The following is a 16,179-nucleotide window of genomic DNA, read 5'->3' as shown; positions in this document are numbered from 1 at the left end:
TTGATGCAGTAGTTGTTATCTCAGTCATTACTGAGACTACATCAACAGTTTGGAAACTGAGTTGTTTAGGTGTAGATTAAGGTGTTATTATTATTTTTTTTAATTACTTTTATCAATTTAGATTATGAAGTGCTCAAAGAGCACAGCAGAGGTGCCATTTGCTAAGCATCCTATCCTTACTTGCAGTGTATCCCATGCCTGCCTTTGGCAGACAGTGTTCATCTTTGTAGTTGGTAGGTGGGAGATGTAAGGATTTGAAAGCTAGCTATACTTATTGTTAAGCAATAGGGGTCTCTGAAAGATGAAAGACAAGCAGAAGATTTCAGAGTAAGGGATGCAATAAAGGGTGGCTGTTCCTTGAGGGTATCAGGAATTGCCTTATTGTAGCTTGGAGCTCTGCCTTGCAGGTACTCTATTTGTTGGATCTGACTGTGATCTCTGCTTTCAGTCTCTCACACGTCACCAAGAGAGTTGTGAACTATCCAGGGGGAAGTTCACATCAAAATATCAAACCCAGGGTGAGCCGTGATCCAAATTCAGACTGTTACCTAATTGACAAGTAGTTGACACATGAAAATTCAGTTGGAAAATCAGTTTGGAATTAACATACACACTTTTACACCCTCATATGTTTGTTTCCTATACAAATGAAGTGTAGAGCAAAAGAATTTTAACAAATACCCATCCCTATTCACTACAAATCAGGGGGAGTGCAAAACTTTGTAGGCCTTCTTCACCACATCACAAAAAGCTGTACTGGACTTGAGCTCAACATTGCTTTCCTTGCTGGGTTATTTTTAAGATTCTTGTGTTTTGTGGCTTTTACACTGAATTCTTGTGTAAGATGGAGATCATTAGCAGAAGAACAGGAGGTGATTACAGTGCAACTTCCTGACCAGAACTCAGCACCTTTTAGGTAAAGACCCTACCTGCAGCAGTTATATCTCAGCGAGTACTATTTTGTACGGAGTGAAGTTCTTTATGCAGCTCCCAACATTACTATCTCCTCATTTTTCTTCAGGTTCGAGCTACGGCATCCCCGTGGACTGGATGGACTCAACACAAGAAGAGGTGGCCTTTTGGCAGGAGATGATGTCTGCTACCAATGAATGGATTGAGGGGTTGCTGCCACTACGCTCGTTGGCAGGGAGGAAAAAAATGAAATAACCTACTATGTGTTCTAGAGCAAGGCTGAACGGGTTTGTTAGAGGTAGGAAACTTCCTGCCCCGAGGTGATAGAGACCACAGGGCTGGCAAGCGTAAGGTTAGTAAGGCAATTAATGGGCAGCACTTTGGAGATGTTAAATGTTAACGATTTGTTCCCTGACAGAGGACCTGGAATGTGCCAAACTAATGCTATACTTGATTTTGAACAAGAAGAAATGTTACCTTTTTATTTAATGAGTGTATTTGAATCCATTAAGCGCTGGCAACGTCAGCAGGAAAGAGGAGATCCAGATATTTATTTATTTTTTTACTCTTTCTTGTACTGTTTTTGGTTGGTTTTCTTTTAATCCTTGCAGAGATGTAGTTGTACTGAAGCTTCACTATGGTGTTACTCATATTTACCTGCAAGTGGTGCACTTTGTACTATATGTAGAATTGCTCCAAGTCGCCAGCCAGCACAGTCTGAGAGTGAGAGCCTGGCATTTGTCGCTGGTGGCAACACATGTGTACCATGAAAGAAACTGAGATCCAGGGTAAATCTAAAGAAAGAGAGGACTATTTGAAGCAGAAAATGAAGCAATTTGAGGAGGATAACAAGCAGGAATTCGACACATTAAATCCTTTCTGCTTTAATACGGAAGAGAAAAGAGATGGTCCTGCGGCTAGTAGGGCTTTGCAATCAGGAGCTGCTTTCGTAGCTTTCCCACAGGCTTCTTCAGTGACCTCAGGCAAGTTACTCTATTAAAACATGGTTTCAGTGCAATATAAATTGAAGCGCTTGCCTAAGTGTAAAATAGCATTACATTGCTAATGGATCTGATAGCATCTTTGAAATGCCTTGTGTGCAAAACATTTCAATATGAAATAATGATGTAGGGAACAGTCTCGTGCTAGCCTGACATAATGGGTCAGGAAAAGTGGTTAGAACTGCAATGGAACGCAGGAGATCCTGGGAGAGGTAAGCAGGGAGTGAATGAATGCCAAGGGAAGCTGCAGAGCTGAGCCCTGGGGCGACCTCCTGCCTCCATGTGTTCTGCTCCCCTTCTTGTCTGCCTCTCACCTGATGCCTGTCAGATGGTTGTCAGGAGCTGGAGCAACCTTCTTGCCAGTAATTGCAGGAGCTTTGTGTCTGGCACGTTAACAGTGATAGAGTGATGTTATGAATGCATTTTGCAATGCAGCTCTGTAATTTGTACTTCGGATGTACATGTTGTGATTAAATAGAATGTTTTCCTTTAGTCATCAGCTGGTCTCTTTGTGCCTGTCTTTAGCGTGGTCTGAGTAATGACCATTGCGAGCAAAAGAGGTGTTACATTTTATCATGTCAGAATGAACCTTTCTTGCCCAAGGGTCAGTGAAATGTTGTGGAGAAATATATATATATATATAGTACTTTTAGTTCTGTGAATACTTTGATATTCTTTAATGTGTTGATTTTATTTTTTAACTCAAGCAGCACTAATATTCAGCTTAGCAAAAACGGTCCTAAGTGAAGGAAAGTAAACTTTAATGGTTAAAATAACAAGGGTTTTTTTCATGAAATGGGGACATCTGGGAGATAACCAGCAACTTTCATGTCAAACAACAAAGGTTATGCTTTTGCAATTGGAGAAAGATAATACTTGAAAATGTACCAGTTATGGTACTGAAAGCACTAAGAAAAAGCCCACAGGGCAGCATAATTGATGAATGACCAACCTAATGAGGGGCTTGATCTATATAGCATGTCAACCCAAAGAGACTTTATATGCGTTCCAGCCTGGCATCGCTTGTTCACCAAGGTTTGCTCCTTTAGTACCTCCATGGAATAAAACAGCAATACTGGACCTAAGGTAAGAGTCTTCAGTAATTAGCTTTTCCTCTCTAGATGCTGAACATGTGAATATTTATGCATACGGATAAGATAACTTCCACAAAGAGGCCTGCTTGTTGCTGGCTGGTTGCACTGAGTTACCTGCAGGACTGCTGCTCTCACACCAAACATTCCCTTATCCCACAGTGTTCCTCCCAGCGGGATTTCTGCTGTACCTGCAGGTGTGGTTGGTGCTGCTGGGGCCTTCAGACCAGACAGGCCGAGCTCTTCCTCCGGAGGGCTTGTCTGACTGCTTTCCATTGCAAGCACAGAGCCATCCCTCCTGCTCCTCCTCATGTACGGTGTGAGCACACACAGTTGGGATGAGCACTGCTGTTACACAACTGGAGCTGGAAGTGTTTGGTCTTTCAGAATATTAATGTCTTTTTCACCACTGGTGCTAATAAAGGGGAGAAGTCAATGGCCCAGCTTCATGCTGGAGTGGTGGATGCTATGGACTTGGCCCAGGACTTTGTGAGCAGGCTGTTTCTGTAGTCAGACTTCTTTGAGGATTTTTGTTAATCTTTCAGTAGCTCGTTTATTTAAATTAAGCCCTGATTAACTTAAGGAGCTTTCTTTGGCATTTATGGCTTATCAGAGTAAAAGATTACACTGCCAAACCACATATGCATTTGCAACACAGCTATATCTAAGGCACTAAAATTTGCCATGTCTTATCTGTTTCACTTACTACACAGAAAGCACTTTATCAGGGAAAAATACAACACCAAAACTAAGGTACTTTTATTGCCAGTGACACAAGGGGGAGTGGATCGGCTTGTGAGTGTAAGGTTAATGCCCATTTGTGTGTGGCTTATGATGCTGACATTTGTTGTCTGTGCCAGCTACATATGTAAACTCAGGGCCGTAGGCTTTTAATCACGTGAGTTGAACAGTAATCGTTAAAAAAATAATAAAAGTTGAAGTATTTCTGACTGTGTTTAGTAATTCATTGCAGAATGGGCTAAGCGAAGTCTTGTAAGAAGATATATGACGGTATAAGACTCAAGGCATGTAGTACATGTGTTTTAAAACTCATTTCTAAGACCATAAGCAGGCAAGTACCAGTGCTGCGTGTCCCAGCAGGGATCTGTGCTGATGCAGCTCATGGGGCCAAGTCCACTGATCCCTTGCTGGGTACAGAGGTAACCCCAGGGGCTGGGCAGGCTGATGTGTTGCAAGGTGGCACCTTCAGGCACAATCTACCTGAAATATAAATATCAGTGTCTGCAGTTGAGCTGTGCAGCTACTTCCTATGAATGGTCTGCATTCGAGAGTAAATGTGCTTCTTCTAAGTGCATGCCTGATATAGATAACTTTTTATTTGAGATCTTAAAGCAAGAAGGGAAGAAAAGGCAAGATTCTGGAAAGCATTTCTTCCTCCTCGTGCACGTAAGATCTGTGGCCTGTATGTGTTCGGAACTGTTCACATCATGAGTAGCAGGAACTATCAAAAATAATCTGGAAACTAACTGAAGGAAAAGAAATAACTGCTGAACTTGAACAACATCCAGCGGATGAGTGTCTTAGAGGAGATGGAAAACAAGTGGTTGAGTTAATTATCCATTACTAATATTTGCTCAGCTTTATCCTTCACCAAGTCAGGGAAGAAGAAATGAAATACTGTGATGATTCAGGGAGTAAATTATGCCGCCTGAACAAGCCCGTGCAGTAACACCTATTGAAAGGAGATACTCTGTATTTTTGAAGGCTCCTTAAATTGACCCAAAAATGTATCAATTAGAAAACCCGAATAGAGAAACACACTTCCATTCCTGATAACTGAGAGTGTGTGTATTCAGCACGAAGCTGGATGGTTAGTTTGCATTATTTGGCCATTTTGTATAGCTTCCATAGATGAACATTGTTTTAATTCAGCTGCCTGTTTTCCACCTGTCAGGTTGTTTGCTGTTGTTGTGCCAGCAGTGCCTGGGAGAATCTCTTGCCGTGTTGCTGTGGAGGCTGTCAGAAGGCGTTGGGATTGCAAAGATGCCGTAAGGTATGTGTTACTGGAGCTGCTCACTCAGCAGCACTGCTCTGCACAAGATATTACTGATGCGCAGAAAGCTCCCAGAATAGAGATCCCTTCCCATGGGATCAGCCAGAAGGATCAGCCACTTCTCCCTAGGGAGCGTGCTCTGTGTAGAAGCATCTTGTAGCTGCAGCTCTGCTGTGAGGAACAGGGTATCGGTGAGGGGCTGGCGGATGTCCCTGGGGCCACGAGGGCACTCTGAGTGTGGTCTGACCTTGCAGAGCCAGCTCTTGGTCTGCTGTGAGCAGGAGGGAGCTCATTTGTGATGAGGTTGAAACAAAAGTGGGTGGCTTAGAGGAGCCCCTTCCCACTTTTGGAATGTTTATCAGCTTCTCCCATCCTTCTGAATGTGCCAGTGTTTGGAGGGTGCTGGATCAGCTCAGAGCAGCACAAAACAGAGCTCTAGCCTCCAGGAGGGCTGTGGAGAACTCACTGCTAATGACTTTCCTCTGAGGGAGACACAGGCATGGTGGAGAGCTGAAAATGCCTCCTTCAGGCCTAGAGGATCTCAGCAACCCTACACCAAGTTCCCTTTTGTTTTACACTGATCTTCCATTCATTTGGGTTGAAATTCCTCATGTCAGATAGCAAAATGTGAATGAAGCCAGGTGAAGCTGTCAGCGGGCAGCAGCGTCCTAGGAAGAGCGGAAGAACACTGGTGGGAGCAGAGGCCCAGCCTGCAAGGTTTGCTGGTCACACCAGGTTGGTGCTGGAGTGCTCCAGGTTGCAGTCCTGCTGTAAACAGCCTGCTGGTGGTGGATCATTTGTTATGACTGGACATAGAGACTGGAGGATGACAGCAGTTGTGCTCCTTAGTCTCCAGATCTTTTTCCAGGGCTGCATTAAGGATTAGGAATTACTTGGTGTTCTGTATTACATGAAATGCAAAATATGTAGCGCCACACAGCCAGTCCCGCTGCCCACAGCCTGAAGACCCTCACAATTAGCCTACAGCAAGAACTGCAGCTTCTGATAAAGGCTTGTGTTTAGAGGCATAGAACAAAGTGAACACAACTATACTTTGTTTTTTCTTGCTCTGCCAACCTGCCTGTGCTGCAATAGACTATAAACTTGAGATGCTTCTGATAGGAGCAGAAAACAGATTTCATGCATCTAGTGACCTATAATGCCATACTCCTGGCTTGCAAACAATCCAAAGCAGCTCTTGAGCTGTAAGCTCAAGTGCTGGGCTCAGAGGGGAAGCTTAGGAGCTGCTTTCTGGCAGTATAAGTAGTTCAGACGCCCACTCTGTAGGAAGAAAAATCACAATAACCTCTTGTCTCCTCCTCTCTCTCCCACTCACCATTACTAATTTATCCTGATTGTAATGGCTTCTATTTGCTCTAAGCAGATCCTGTTCCCTTCCTAAGAAGACCTGAACAGCTACAGGGACATAATATTCCCAGTGGAGGATGTGTTCTTAGATTCAGGCAGACATAATGATGGGAGCCCCCCTTTTTCAATCAGCCAACCCATGGCCATCCTAATGTGATTGTAATCTGAGATAAGACACCTGGTGCTGCATGCGGACGTGCAATACCCATCCCATGGTACTGAGCTGTCTTTTCATTTATTGTCAGAAGGGAACATTTTGCAAATGTTTTACGTCTCCTCAGGAACCCAGCCACCACTCTTTGTACAAGCTGGAGTGGCTGGAGGTACCCCTGGTTTTACACTCATCTGCACTGCCCAAACTGTGAGCATCATATAAATTATAAGCATTAAATTGCTCAGTGCCTCCCCTCTGCCCTGAATTTACAGAGCCGTGCAGCAATCTGCAGGTCAGGAGGGCGACTTGTAGCTGCCAGCGGTGCAGTGTCTCAGTGCCACACCTCCTGGGCATGCCTTACTAATAGGGATGCTTTTTAACAGGGAACGAGCTAATCAAGCTTGCAATCTGTGGTGGGCCAGCCACATCTCTCCCATCGCTCCAGTGTGTGGCCACGACTATTCAGGAAGCTCCAAGTCTGACCAGTTTGGTGGTATGCACTTCCCTTGGGCAGGTGTCACGCTTGTGGGCTAGGGGACGTCGGCTCTGCTCCTTGTAGCGCTGCCATGGCCTGGAGACAACTCCAGCCTATAGCTGGCAGTGAAGAGATGCGGAGGGGTTTTGGAGAAAGACTTGAAGTGTAAGTGAAGAGCGAAATGTGTGCAGGGAGGAGCTGTGTGTGGTGCTTCTGGTTTGAGCCATCCAACCTGATTTAGCTGTCCTTTGGTTCCCGTCCGTGACACAGAGCTATAGTGAACCTGGGCACCAAGTGGGGACTGGGACCTGGTGCAGCCTGTCCTGCCACCAAGTCTGCTTCTGCATCGACTCCAGGTTACTCTGACACCAGATTTTCCATTTCTGCAATGGTACCAGCATGAAGGCTCTCCTGGGATCCCATTTTTCCCTACCTTCTCAGTTGCTGCTAATGAATATGATGGCCAGCCATTCACATAACATGCGTCCATCTATATGGGGGTGTTACAGGGGATGAAAACACTGCACCCAGACCATGAGGGTGGGGAGGAGCAAAGCAAGGCTGAGAGAAACCAAAGTCGTCATGGGCTGCAAATGATGGGCATCACATATCAGAAATGACACAGCCGAGTGCCACACATCAGTGCTGCCTGTGAGTCACTGGTAACGTTCCGATCACTCGGATTTATAGGTTTAATATGGCTGTGCAGATTGCTTCATCAGTTTTCTTTCCCATCCTGAGGTACCGTAAATGGGATCTTTGGGTTTGTTGGTTTTTAATAAATGTGCTGCATTTCCAAGGAGATTGAAAACTTTCCCTGCCATTTCTTACTGAGGCTCGAGCTGGTCTCGCTGACTTCCAGTCCCGTTTGCAGGCCGCAGCTGGCCCAAGAGAGCGACAGAAGGTGGATTTGTTGGGGTTTGTGGCCGTAGGGATGGGCACAGCTTCCACGTGTCTTTATTTTTGGGAGCACCCACACATCGCGTAGTAACGCAAGCAGCCGTACCTACACGTGCGTGCCTCAGCGGGTTAGTGCCACAGCGGCACTCCGCACACGCGTGACGAACCTTCAGCGCTCCGCCAGCCGGAGCAAGGTGTGCGGAACGCCGGCACTGCCGGGCGAGCAGCCTCGGCCCCGCGCCGCCCGGCCCTCCCTCGGTCCCGCCCCGCCCCGCCCCGCTCGGCTCCGGCGCCGGTTCGGGGCTGGCGGCTCCTCCCGGCAGTGCGGTAGAGCGCGGCCGCCATTGCATCACGGCTCGGCCGCGCCTCCGCCCGCAGCGCGGGGACACACGGCCCGGGAGGGCAGCGCTGAGGCGGAGGGAGCCCGGCCGGCCCCGCGCCATGGCTCCGCGCTGAGCGGCGCCTCGGGGCCGGCCTAGCGCTGCACCCCCCGCCCCCCCCCTGCGGGCCCGGGCATGGGCGGGCGCTGAGCGGGCGGCATGGAGGCCATCTGGCTCTACCAGTTCCGCCTCATCGTCATCGGCGACTCCACCGTGGGCAAGTCCTGCCTCATCCGCCGCTTCACCGAGGGCCGCTTCGCGCAGATCTCCGACCCCACGGTGGGCGTGGATTTCTTCTCCAGGCTGGTGGAGATCGAGCCGGGCAAGAGGATCAAGCTGCAGATCTGGGACACGGCCGGGCAGGAGCGGTTCCGGTGAGGGCGGCGGGCGGCACAAAGGAGGCCCGCAGAGCCGTTCATTTACGCCTGTTCGTTTCGGCGCGGTTTCCCCCGGGGCGCGGCCCGCTCGGAGCGCACGGCGGGGCGGGTGGTTCCCGGAGGCCCCGAGGCGGGAGCGGAGCGGGGCGGGGGGAAGGGGGAGGAGGGGGGGAGCCCGCCGGGCTGCGGGCTGCGCTGTGGGCTGCGTTGTAGGCCGCGGGGCGGGGAACGTGGGATGCGGTTCTGCCGCTACGGCGGATCCCGCCGGCTGCAGGGCAGGGCAGGGCAGGGCCTGCAGCAGCCCCCCGGCTCTCATCTGGGGGGGTGAGAGTGTGAGAGCGCACGCTTAACTCCCCAGCTAACGGCGTGGGCGCGCTGCTGTTTGTCACGCATCTTTGAGCCTGGGCTGCGCTTTCATCCCTCTCCCTCCGGAAGCGCTTTTCTTTCTCTGCGTCTCCGCACAGCACCACGGAGCCGCGCTGCCGTGATGTCGCCGTGCGGCGCGTTGGTTTCATTCAGCAGATGAGCGCTCCCGCTGCTCGCTCCTCGCACACGGCCGGGCTTTTCCCCGGGGCCAGAAGCCGCCGCTTTATTAACGCTGGGTGAGAGGAGGCGGCAGAGCGCTCGGTTGCATCAGATTCCTCAAGGCGGCTGTGTGCGATCCCGCGCTTGTAGCCCCGCTGTGAGGAGGGGAAGCTGTCGGATGCCTTTGGTTTCCCATTGTAAAATGGGGGGAGGTCTGGAGCCCCGCGGGCTGCTCGTCCTTCTTGCTGTTGCCTGAACCTGCATGTAGACGTAGCGACAGGCGACCTTCAGCACAAGGGCAGCGGCGCTCAGCAGCAGCAGTGCGAGGGGCAGGAGGGTCGCTGGCATAGGAGCACGTCCTGCCACTGGGAAGTGCCATTGCCAAAGTGCGGGCTTTTAAAGTCCCTGTATGAAAAGGGGGAGGGAAGCAAGCAAACCCAGCTGCCTTGATGGTGTACTGTTACCTGTGACTAAAGCCTGTTCTGCATTTGTCCCTATCGGATCCCAGTTAACCCTCTGTTTTGTCATCAGCCCCAAGATGGTGCTCTTTGGGTCAGCCTTGAGGCTGTTTTGGAGTTGTAGAACAGCAGGGTTCCGTTCTTCCCGGGTCCAGCAGGTTGTGCCCATCTCAGGTTGCTCACATACTCCAGTTTCTTGCCTGAAACATGACGTAATGTTAACAAGAGCAAAAGCGTGTGCAGCCCTCCCTGACTGGGAACGTGCACCAGCACCTACAGAAGAGCTGTTCCAGTGGGAGGGGAGGGCTGTGTTGGGCTGTGAGGGCCCCATGCAGAGCAGGGCAGAGCTCCTGCACTGAGCCGGTGTGTTAAAACTCGGTCAGAGCGGGTGTGAGTCACAGCCCTGCTCTGCTTCGGGGAGAGGAGGGAGGGGAAGAGCTGAGCAGGGGTCTCAAAGGGAATCGGGCAGTGAGCTGCAGAGGGGAGGCGGCGTAGCTTGGTAGCTTTCTGCAGTGGGTAAGGAGATGTTCTGTGGAACAGGCTTTAAGGAAAGGCACCCAGACCTTCACCTAGTTTTGCCTGTGCACAGCGCTCTGTTCAGATCCTGTCACGGCTCTCAGAAGCACCTGAGGCACTGCTGATGCTGGCAGGAGCAGCCGGGGTTGGTGTGCTGGCACACAGGAGAAGTGCCTGTGACAGCATGGGGGTGAATTGAGAGTGCCGCGATGTCTGCAGCTGGGCAGAGAGCAAATGGCAGAGCTGGTTCCCTTGCTCCCAAATGTGCAGAGCTGTTCTTGTCCCTGGGCCAGGTAACCGGAGAGGAAAAGTTAGCCAAGCCAGCTCTGGGTTTTTTTTCCTTTCCTTCCTTTTCTTTCTTTTTTTCTTTTTTTCTTTTTCTTTAGCTGGATTTTCACCCATCGCTGCATGACTTTTGATAAAGCAAACCTTGAAAACGCCAGACAGTCCTTTCTGGGGGTAGCGCAGTAGCCTCTAACTTTTCATGGTGGAGGAAGAGTCGTCCCAAGCTAGAAGTAGCAATGCTTTTGCCAGCATTCAGGCCCCTGTGTAAGTTCCTTCAGGGACTGCAATCAATGAGTGCTTCTGGATGTAGAACTATTCCATGACTCTGCAGAAACAGTCCGGCTTTCAGCTTCTTGTTTATTTCCACGCGTAGTAGCTGTTGGACTGTAGCTCTGCTCAGCTCTGTGCTCTCTGTAGAGCTGTGCTGGCTGACTTTGTGTGCTGCTCAGGCTGCCTCAGTCTGTGGGGATGCTTTCCATTTCTCAGCCTGAGGGTCTGCGGGACCTTCTGGGGGCTTTTGAGGAGCACAGCTCCACCTTGTGCCTTCTGACCTGTGGCCTCTTTGCCTTTCACGTGTCTGCCAGGAGGTGTTTGGCTTTAGGTAAATCCTTTGAGCTGTTACAATGCTTCTAAACCAGTGGGGCAGCCAAACCATGCAGAGTGCTGGCTTGGTGTGGTGGGGGCTTGTTAGGCCAATGGCTAAGAGAAGATGGAAGTTTGTGATAGAAAAGCCAAAGCTGGTGGTGGAGTAATAGCAGATCCACAAGGCAGTGACCCAGGGGTGACGTTTTACGCCAAGATGAGTCGTGTTTGTGAGTGCCAAGATGTGCGGAGCACAAGTCAAAGCAGCCAGATGTGACTGAGCTCTGTCTGTCCTGCGGGACTGACATGGTGCAGGGATGCTGCCTTCTAGAGCAAAGGCACGGGTACAGAAGTGCTACATTGGGATTAAGGAAAAAGAATCAAAAAAGCAAGCGGGGAAAAAAAGCAAACAGGGAAAGTTGCTGTGCCCTTCATCCCACATAGCGGGGACTTCCACGTTTGCTTTGGATGGTTTTTCTTCCAGGTCCATCACCAGAGCCTACTACAGGAACTCGGTCGGTGGACTCCTCCTCTTTGACATTACAAACCGCAGGTCCTTCCAGAACGTCCACGAGTGGCTAGAAGAGACCAAGGTGCACGTCCAGCCCTACCAGATCGTCTTTGTTTTGGTGGGTCACAAGTGTGACCTCGACACGCAGCGACAAGTCACCAGGCACGAGGCTGAGAAACTGGCTGCTGCTTATGGTATGAAGTACATTGAGACCTCCGCTCGGGATGCCATTAACGTGGAGAAGGCCTTCACTGATCTGACTCGAGATATATACGAGCTTGTTAAAAGGGGGGAGATTTCGATCCAGGAGGGATGGGAAGGGGTAAAGAGCGGGTTTGTCCCAAACGTAGTGCACTCTTCAGAAGAAGTGGTGAAATCAGATAGGCGGTGCTTGTGCTGAGCTCTTCTAGTGAGAGAAGTGGTGATGAACTCTACTAACCAAACGTACTTTACTAAGTGAACTCAGTGTGCCGGAAGGGAGAGCAACACTCCCGTTGTGAACAGCCTCCCACAGTTTATTGGACACGAGAACAGACCCAGGGAATAAATGTTCTGTTCCATACAACTTTTCAGAACTGGGGGCTACAAACCTAACAGTGAGTGAGGGTGCATGTAGATTTTGTAACCAGACAGCAAGCAGAAGTGAGGGACAGCAGAAGGGGGCGGAGCACACAATTAGATCTGAAGGGGCTGGCATGTGCCACAGTGCTGTACGTGGCCTGTTCTAAGCAAACCTATAGTGCCGTGCTGGGTGCTAAAGCCGCGGTGTGGATAGTGCTGTAGTATCACAAGCAGCAGAGAGAAAGAAAGAGGGCATCTTAGTTTGCGTCAGCTGCTCAGTACTGGGAAGGTGTAAAGGCAGCGTGGGTAACATTTCCTCCCAAGGCCAGTGGCATAGGAAAAGTTTACTGACATGGTATGCATACTTCTGAATTGTTTTTCTTACATTCTTGAACCTAGTTCAATAGTAGAGTATTCTGTGGCATTTAAAGAGGATAACAGTAGTCATTTGATTGGTAATTGCAATTTAAATGATTTCCCCAAGTGTTTTTCATGCTGTAAACTGGGATTCTAAGTGGCAACGCCTGCTGCATTAGTCATTATTCAGTGCATTTTTTAACTACTTCCTGCCTCACTGTGTACCTCAGCGTACCCCCAGTTCGGGGCTTTCCAGTGTAAGTAAGTGAACGGGAGCATAAACAGAAAACCTGGTGCTCACCCGCTGTATCTGGAGGCTGGAGCTTGGCACCCAGGTGGGACACAGCAACACCTGTGTGCTGGCAGCACTGTGCTGACGTGTTGGGTGCTTTGTTAGCTGGGGCCACAAGGAGGAATGGAACGGAGTTGGGCAGGGCAGGGGAAACTGGAAAAGCTTAATTCAGGTGCATCCACAAGGTGAGATCTGCTTTTAAAGGAGTTGAATAGCATGGAAAGCAGCGGCTTCCATCACTACTTTCTGCTGTTAAAGTGTCATTTTCTTTCTTGGCATCTGTGGAAGAAGAGAACTAGAACTGAGGAGGAGGAGCACAGAACAGAAGTGTGTGAGCAGGACGAAAAGGAATAAGCCCCAAGACAAGCTCAAGAGTAAAATTGGTTTTCCTCCTTGTTTTAATTTGGCAAGAGATGATCCATATCAGGTTGGTCATTGCGGGTGGAAGCTGTTGTTAAAAAGGCTGTAGGTGGGTGGCCATTTTCTGGGCATGCTTTGTTTCCTCTAAGTTGTAACGAGCTTTACAATTGCAGCAGGGTAACCTGTAGCAAAGTTCAACCTATTTAAGACAAACAGAAACAATAGTGACCGTTTTACTCACGTTTGTGAGCTCTGCACACCAAGCTAATGGGCAGGAGGGAGTAGGTAAAACCACAGGAAGCACCTGGTGTTTGATTTTTAGGCCTCTCTGTGAAACAAAAGATACTCGTTACAGCTTTTTTAAGCTGCCTCCATCTGAGTCTTGAGTGCTGCTGAATTCAGGCTGACTCCCCTGAGCCTCTTCTCATAGTTTGCAGTACTTGTGCTGCTCCGTATGAATTAAAACATGATTCCTGTATATAAAAAGAACCCACCCTGAAGATAGATTGCAATTTCATTCGAGCACTCTTGGAGCAGTTTCAGTTCCCCAGCAGTGCAGGGGAGCAGCAGTGCTGCAGCTGCTGGGAGGGCACTGGTAGCAAATGAGTGCGGGAGGGGTGGCACCGCTGTAGCACTTTCCATTAAGCTGCTCGCTGCTGCAGAACCCGGCCCATCTTGAACAGGCTGCACCTACAGTGAGAGCGCTGTGCTGAGGCCCATCAGACTCCAGGCAGACTCGGTGGTGGTCGAGCTGAGTGACCTGAAGGTACAAAAAAGAAACCTCTTAAAAAATCTCTTTCTAGGTAAGTGAAGCTGGAGAAGATTGATGCAGAGCACCACAGGAGCTGGGCTACCATGGGCTCTCTACCTTCAGCTTCTGCTGACGCCGGTGGGGAGCACAAGGTTTGCTCAGACCGGGACTGCTAGTCCTGTTCTCACAGAGACGAGGGCAAACAGGTATGAAAGGGTCAGCTTGCTTCTTCTTTCTTTCTTTGGAGGTCCGGCTATTCACAGGGTGTGGCTTAGGCTGCCTTGCTGACCGGTGGCTGTCCTAAGGGCAGAGCCTGAGTGCTCCGTTAAAGGCAGTTAAAACTGTCGAAAAGATCAGAGTTTTAGCAAGAGTAAAACCTGTGAGCCTGTAGTCGCGGGTTAAACCTGCGCAGGGAAAGCTGGGTTTTCACTAGACAGCTGCTGTTTCATTTAATGGCTCTGGACATTCCGCTTCGCTCTGAGTCCTTCAGCTCCCAGAGAGGAATTGCAGGAAGCCCAACTAAGCAGGTGTGTTCAGGCCTTCAGAGCAAGTACTTGACTTATAAATACGTGTCATAGTTCTGAAGGGAAACAGTACAGAAGAAGACGTATGCATTCTTAACTACTTAGAGGTAATAAATGGTTCTATGAAATGATAAATGGTTATATTCATCTTTTTCTAACTCCTTGCGTTTTTTAGGCAGCTTATTAAAATGTAGGAAATGTAGATTGGTCTGTACAAAACTGGGAATGTTTTTTTCTAAGATGAAGAACTTACAGGATTTGCTGAGCTTTCTTTTCTAACAACCGCTTTTAACGCTTTGACTTCTGGTGCAAGAAAGGGGGCTTTAGGGAAATCAAAGGTCAGAACCTTTCACGGGACAAAGGCCAGGAGCTCTTTTACTCCGGGACAAAAAGAAACAAAGGAAGAGCTGACTTAATCTGCATGTTAGATTCCAATTGCTCTGAGCCTCCGGAATTAAAACATACTCTACACTTTCCTCGCTTTCTGTTATGCACTGTAATGAACTGTGAAAATAATGCTGTATTTAGCTGTCTGTGACTGGAAATATGCTTGTATTTAGCAAAATGGTTACTATGTGATACTGTGAAATGTAAAACTTGTAAAGAGACTGTCGGGTTTTTTTTCTTCCCCCCTCCCTGCTCCTTATCAGTAAGCTGTCTCATACCTGTACCGCTTCTGTACAGCAGCCCTAACTGGAAATCTGGTATGGACCAGCTCTACAATAAACAGGATCTTTGCAATGGTACCTGCTGTACATTTTTCTATAACAGCCAATCGAGCACGTCTGCAAAACCAGCAGGTTGGGGTGCTGGGAAAACAGCTGGAGCAATGGCAGCCATTCCACAAGCAGCAGTGCCCGCCCTGCTCCCTGCAGCAGCCAAAGGGCCACAGCCCCCACTGGAGCCTCACAGCAGGAACTGCTCTAGCTCCTGTGTGAGACCTTTCTGTTCTTAACCCAAGTAACAGAAATGAATCAGTAAACAGGGCAATGCTGGATGAAGATCAGTCATATGGAAGCCAGAGTTGTCTGTGAATTTTCCAACTCCGTGCTAAACAAACAAAACCCTCTATTAAAAACCAAGAGTTATGTGTTATTCCAAGGGCCAGCTCTCGCCCCAACAAATACATTTTGATCCTGCTGAGTGCTTGCAGCCCTAATGCTGCCTCCCCCCTCACACTAATACCCAGCATTAGGTCACTGGGAGCTGCGCACAGTGGGGTTTTTTGATAGTGCATAAATGCTGAACTCATCATTTCGTTGTGCACAACAAAGAGAAGCAACTGCTGCTTCAGGACCAGCCAGAAGAGTGGTGGTGTGGGAAGTGCTCCAGCCTGTTGGGATCTCATTAATCCAAATACAAGAGAAAATGGCAAGAGAAATCAGGATGTTTTTGCAGCTGCTTCTCTTGTCATTCCTGATGCTCTCAGAAAAGCGCAGCTTCAACCAAAGCATAGCAAGGGGTAGAGATACACACTATTCTGATAACGCAGTGGTTTAAAATTCTAGTCAGTGGACACTAGCAAAAAAAGGCCCAGCACCTCCCTGCAAATAGAGGTGTGAATGAGCCCAGTCCAGGGCCATGCAGTGAGCACAGCTAAGGACATACCTCTTTTATTCCCAGCCCTGCAGCTCTTGCTGCTTTTCAGCCAAGTGCTGTTCAGTCAGTTGCTTCTGTCCACAATCTCAGGTGCTCTGACTCACAGCCCCATTTCACTCTCTGCTACCCAGCAGCCCTGCTTTCCACAGCTGCTTCAACTCCCCCCAGTGCCGAGAGGGACACTGA

The 16,179-nt window shown here is 49.1% G+C and overlaps 2 protein-coding genes across 4 annotated transcripts in view; both read left to right on the top strand.

Annotated features, from left to right (window-relative positions):
• Window positions 1-2,682, top strand: part of LOC140251365 (synaptotagmin-like protein 2) — a 32,516-nt gene extending 29,834 nt beyond the window's left edge. For both annotated transcript variants that reach the window (XM_072335023.1, XM_072335024.1), the window contains exon 17: window positions 1,022-2,682. In XM_072335023.1, the coding sequence (XP_072191124.1) occupies window positions 1,022-1,167 (146 nt within the window). In that variant the 3' untranslated portion in view covers window positions 1,168-2,682. The remainder of the gene's footprint in view (window positions 1-1,021) is intronic.
• A 5,524-nt stretch (window positions 2,683-8,206) lies between these two features.
• Window positions 8,207-15,140, top strand: RAB39B (RAB39B, member RAS oncogene family). Of its 2 annotated transcripts, XM_072334055.1 has the most exons (3): window positions 8,207-8,669; window positions 11,523-11,743; window positions 13,923-15,140. In XM_072334055.1, exons 1-3 carry the CDS (start codon window positions 8,455-8,457, stop codon window positions 13,928-13,930), a joined length of 444 nt encoding a protein of 147 aa, XP_072190156.1. In that variant the 5' UTR covers window positions 8,207-8,454; the 3' UTR covers window positions 13,931-15,140. The 2 variants fall into 2 exon arrangements, with proteins under 2 accessions (XP_072190156.1, XP_072190155.1); XM_072334054.1 differs by lacking the exon at window positions 13,923-15,140 and having other exon boundaries at window positions 8,211-8,669; window positions 11,523-13,840.
• The last annotated feature ends 1,039 nt before the right edge of the window (window positions 15,141-16,179 follow it).

The sequence above is a fragment of the Excalfactoria chinensis genome, chromosome 4, assembly GCF_039878825.1.
Source record: "Excalfactoria chinensis isolate bCotChi1 chromosome 4, bCotChi1.hap2, whole genome shotgun sequence".
Classification (NCBI taxonomy): domain Eukaryota; kingdom Metazoa; phylum Chordata; class Aves; order Galliformes; family Phasianidae; genus Excalfactoria; species Excalfactoria chinensis.
The sequence above is the reverse complement of the archived record's forward strand: the minus strand, read 5'-3'. Positions and strand labels throughout refer to the sequence as shown.

What these genes read in the sequence shown, in the direction of transcription:
- RAB39B (XM_072334054.1), top strand. Translation starts at nt 8,455, where the DNA reads ATGGAGGCCATCTGGCTCTACCAGTTCCGCCTCATCGTCATCGGCGAC. An exon ending in GCCGGGCAGGAGCGGTTCCG is followed by an intron (nt 8,670 to 11,522) that starts GTGAGGGCGGCG and finishes TTTTTCTTCCAG; the next exon opens with GTCCATCACCAGAGCCTACT.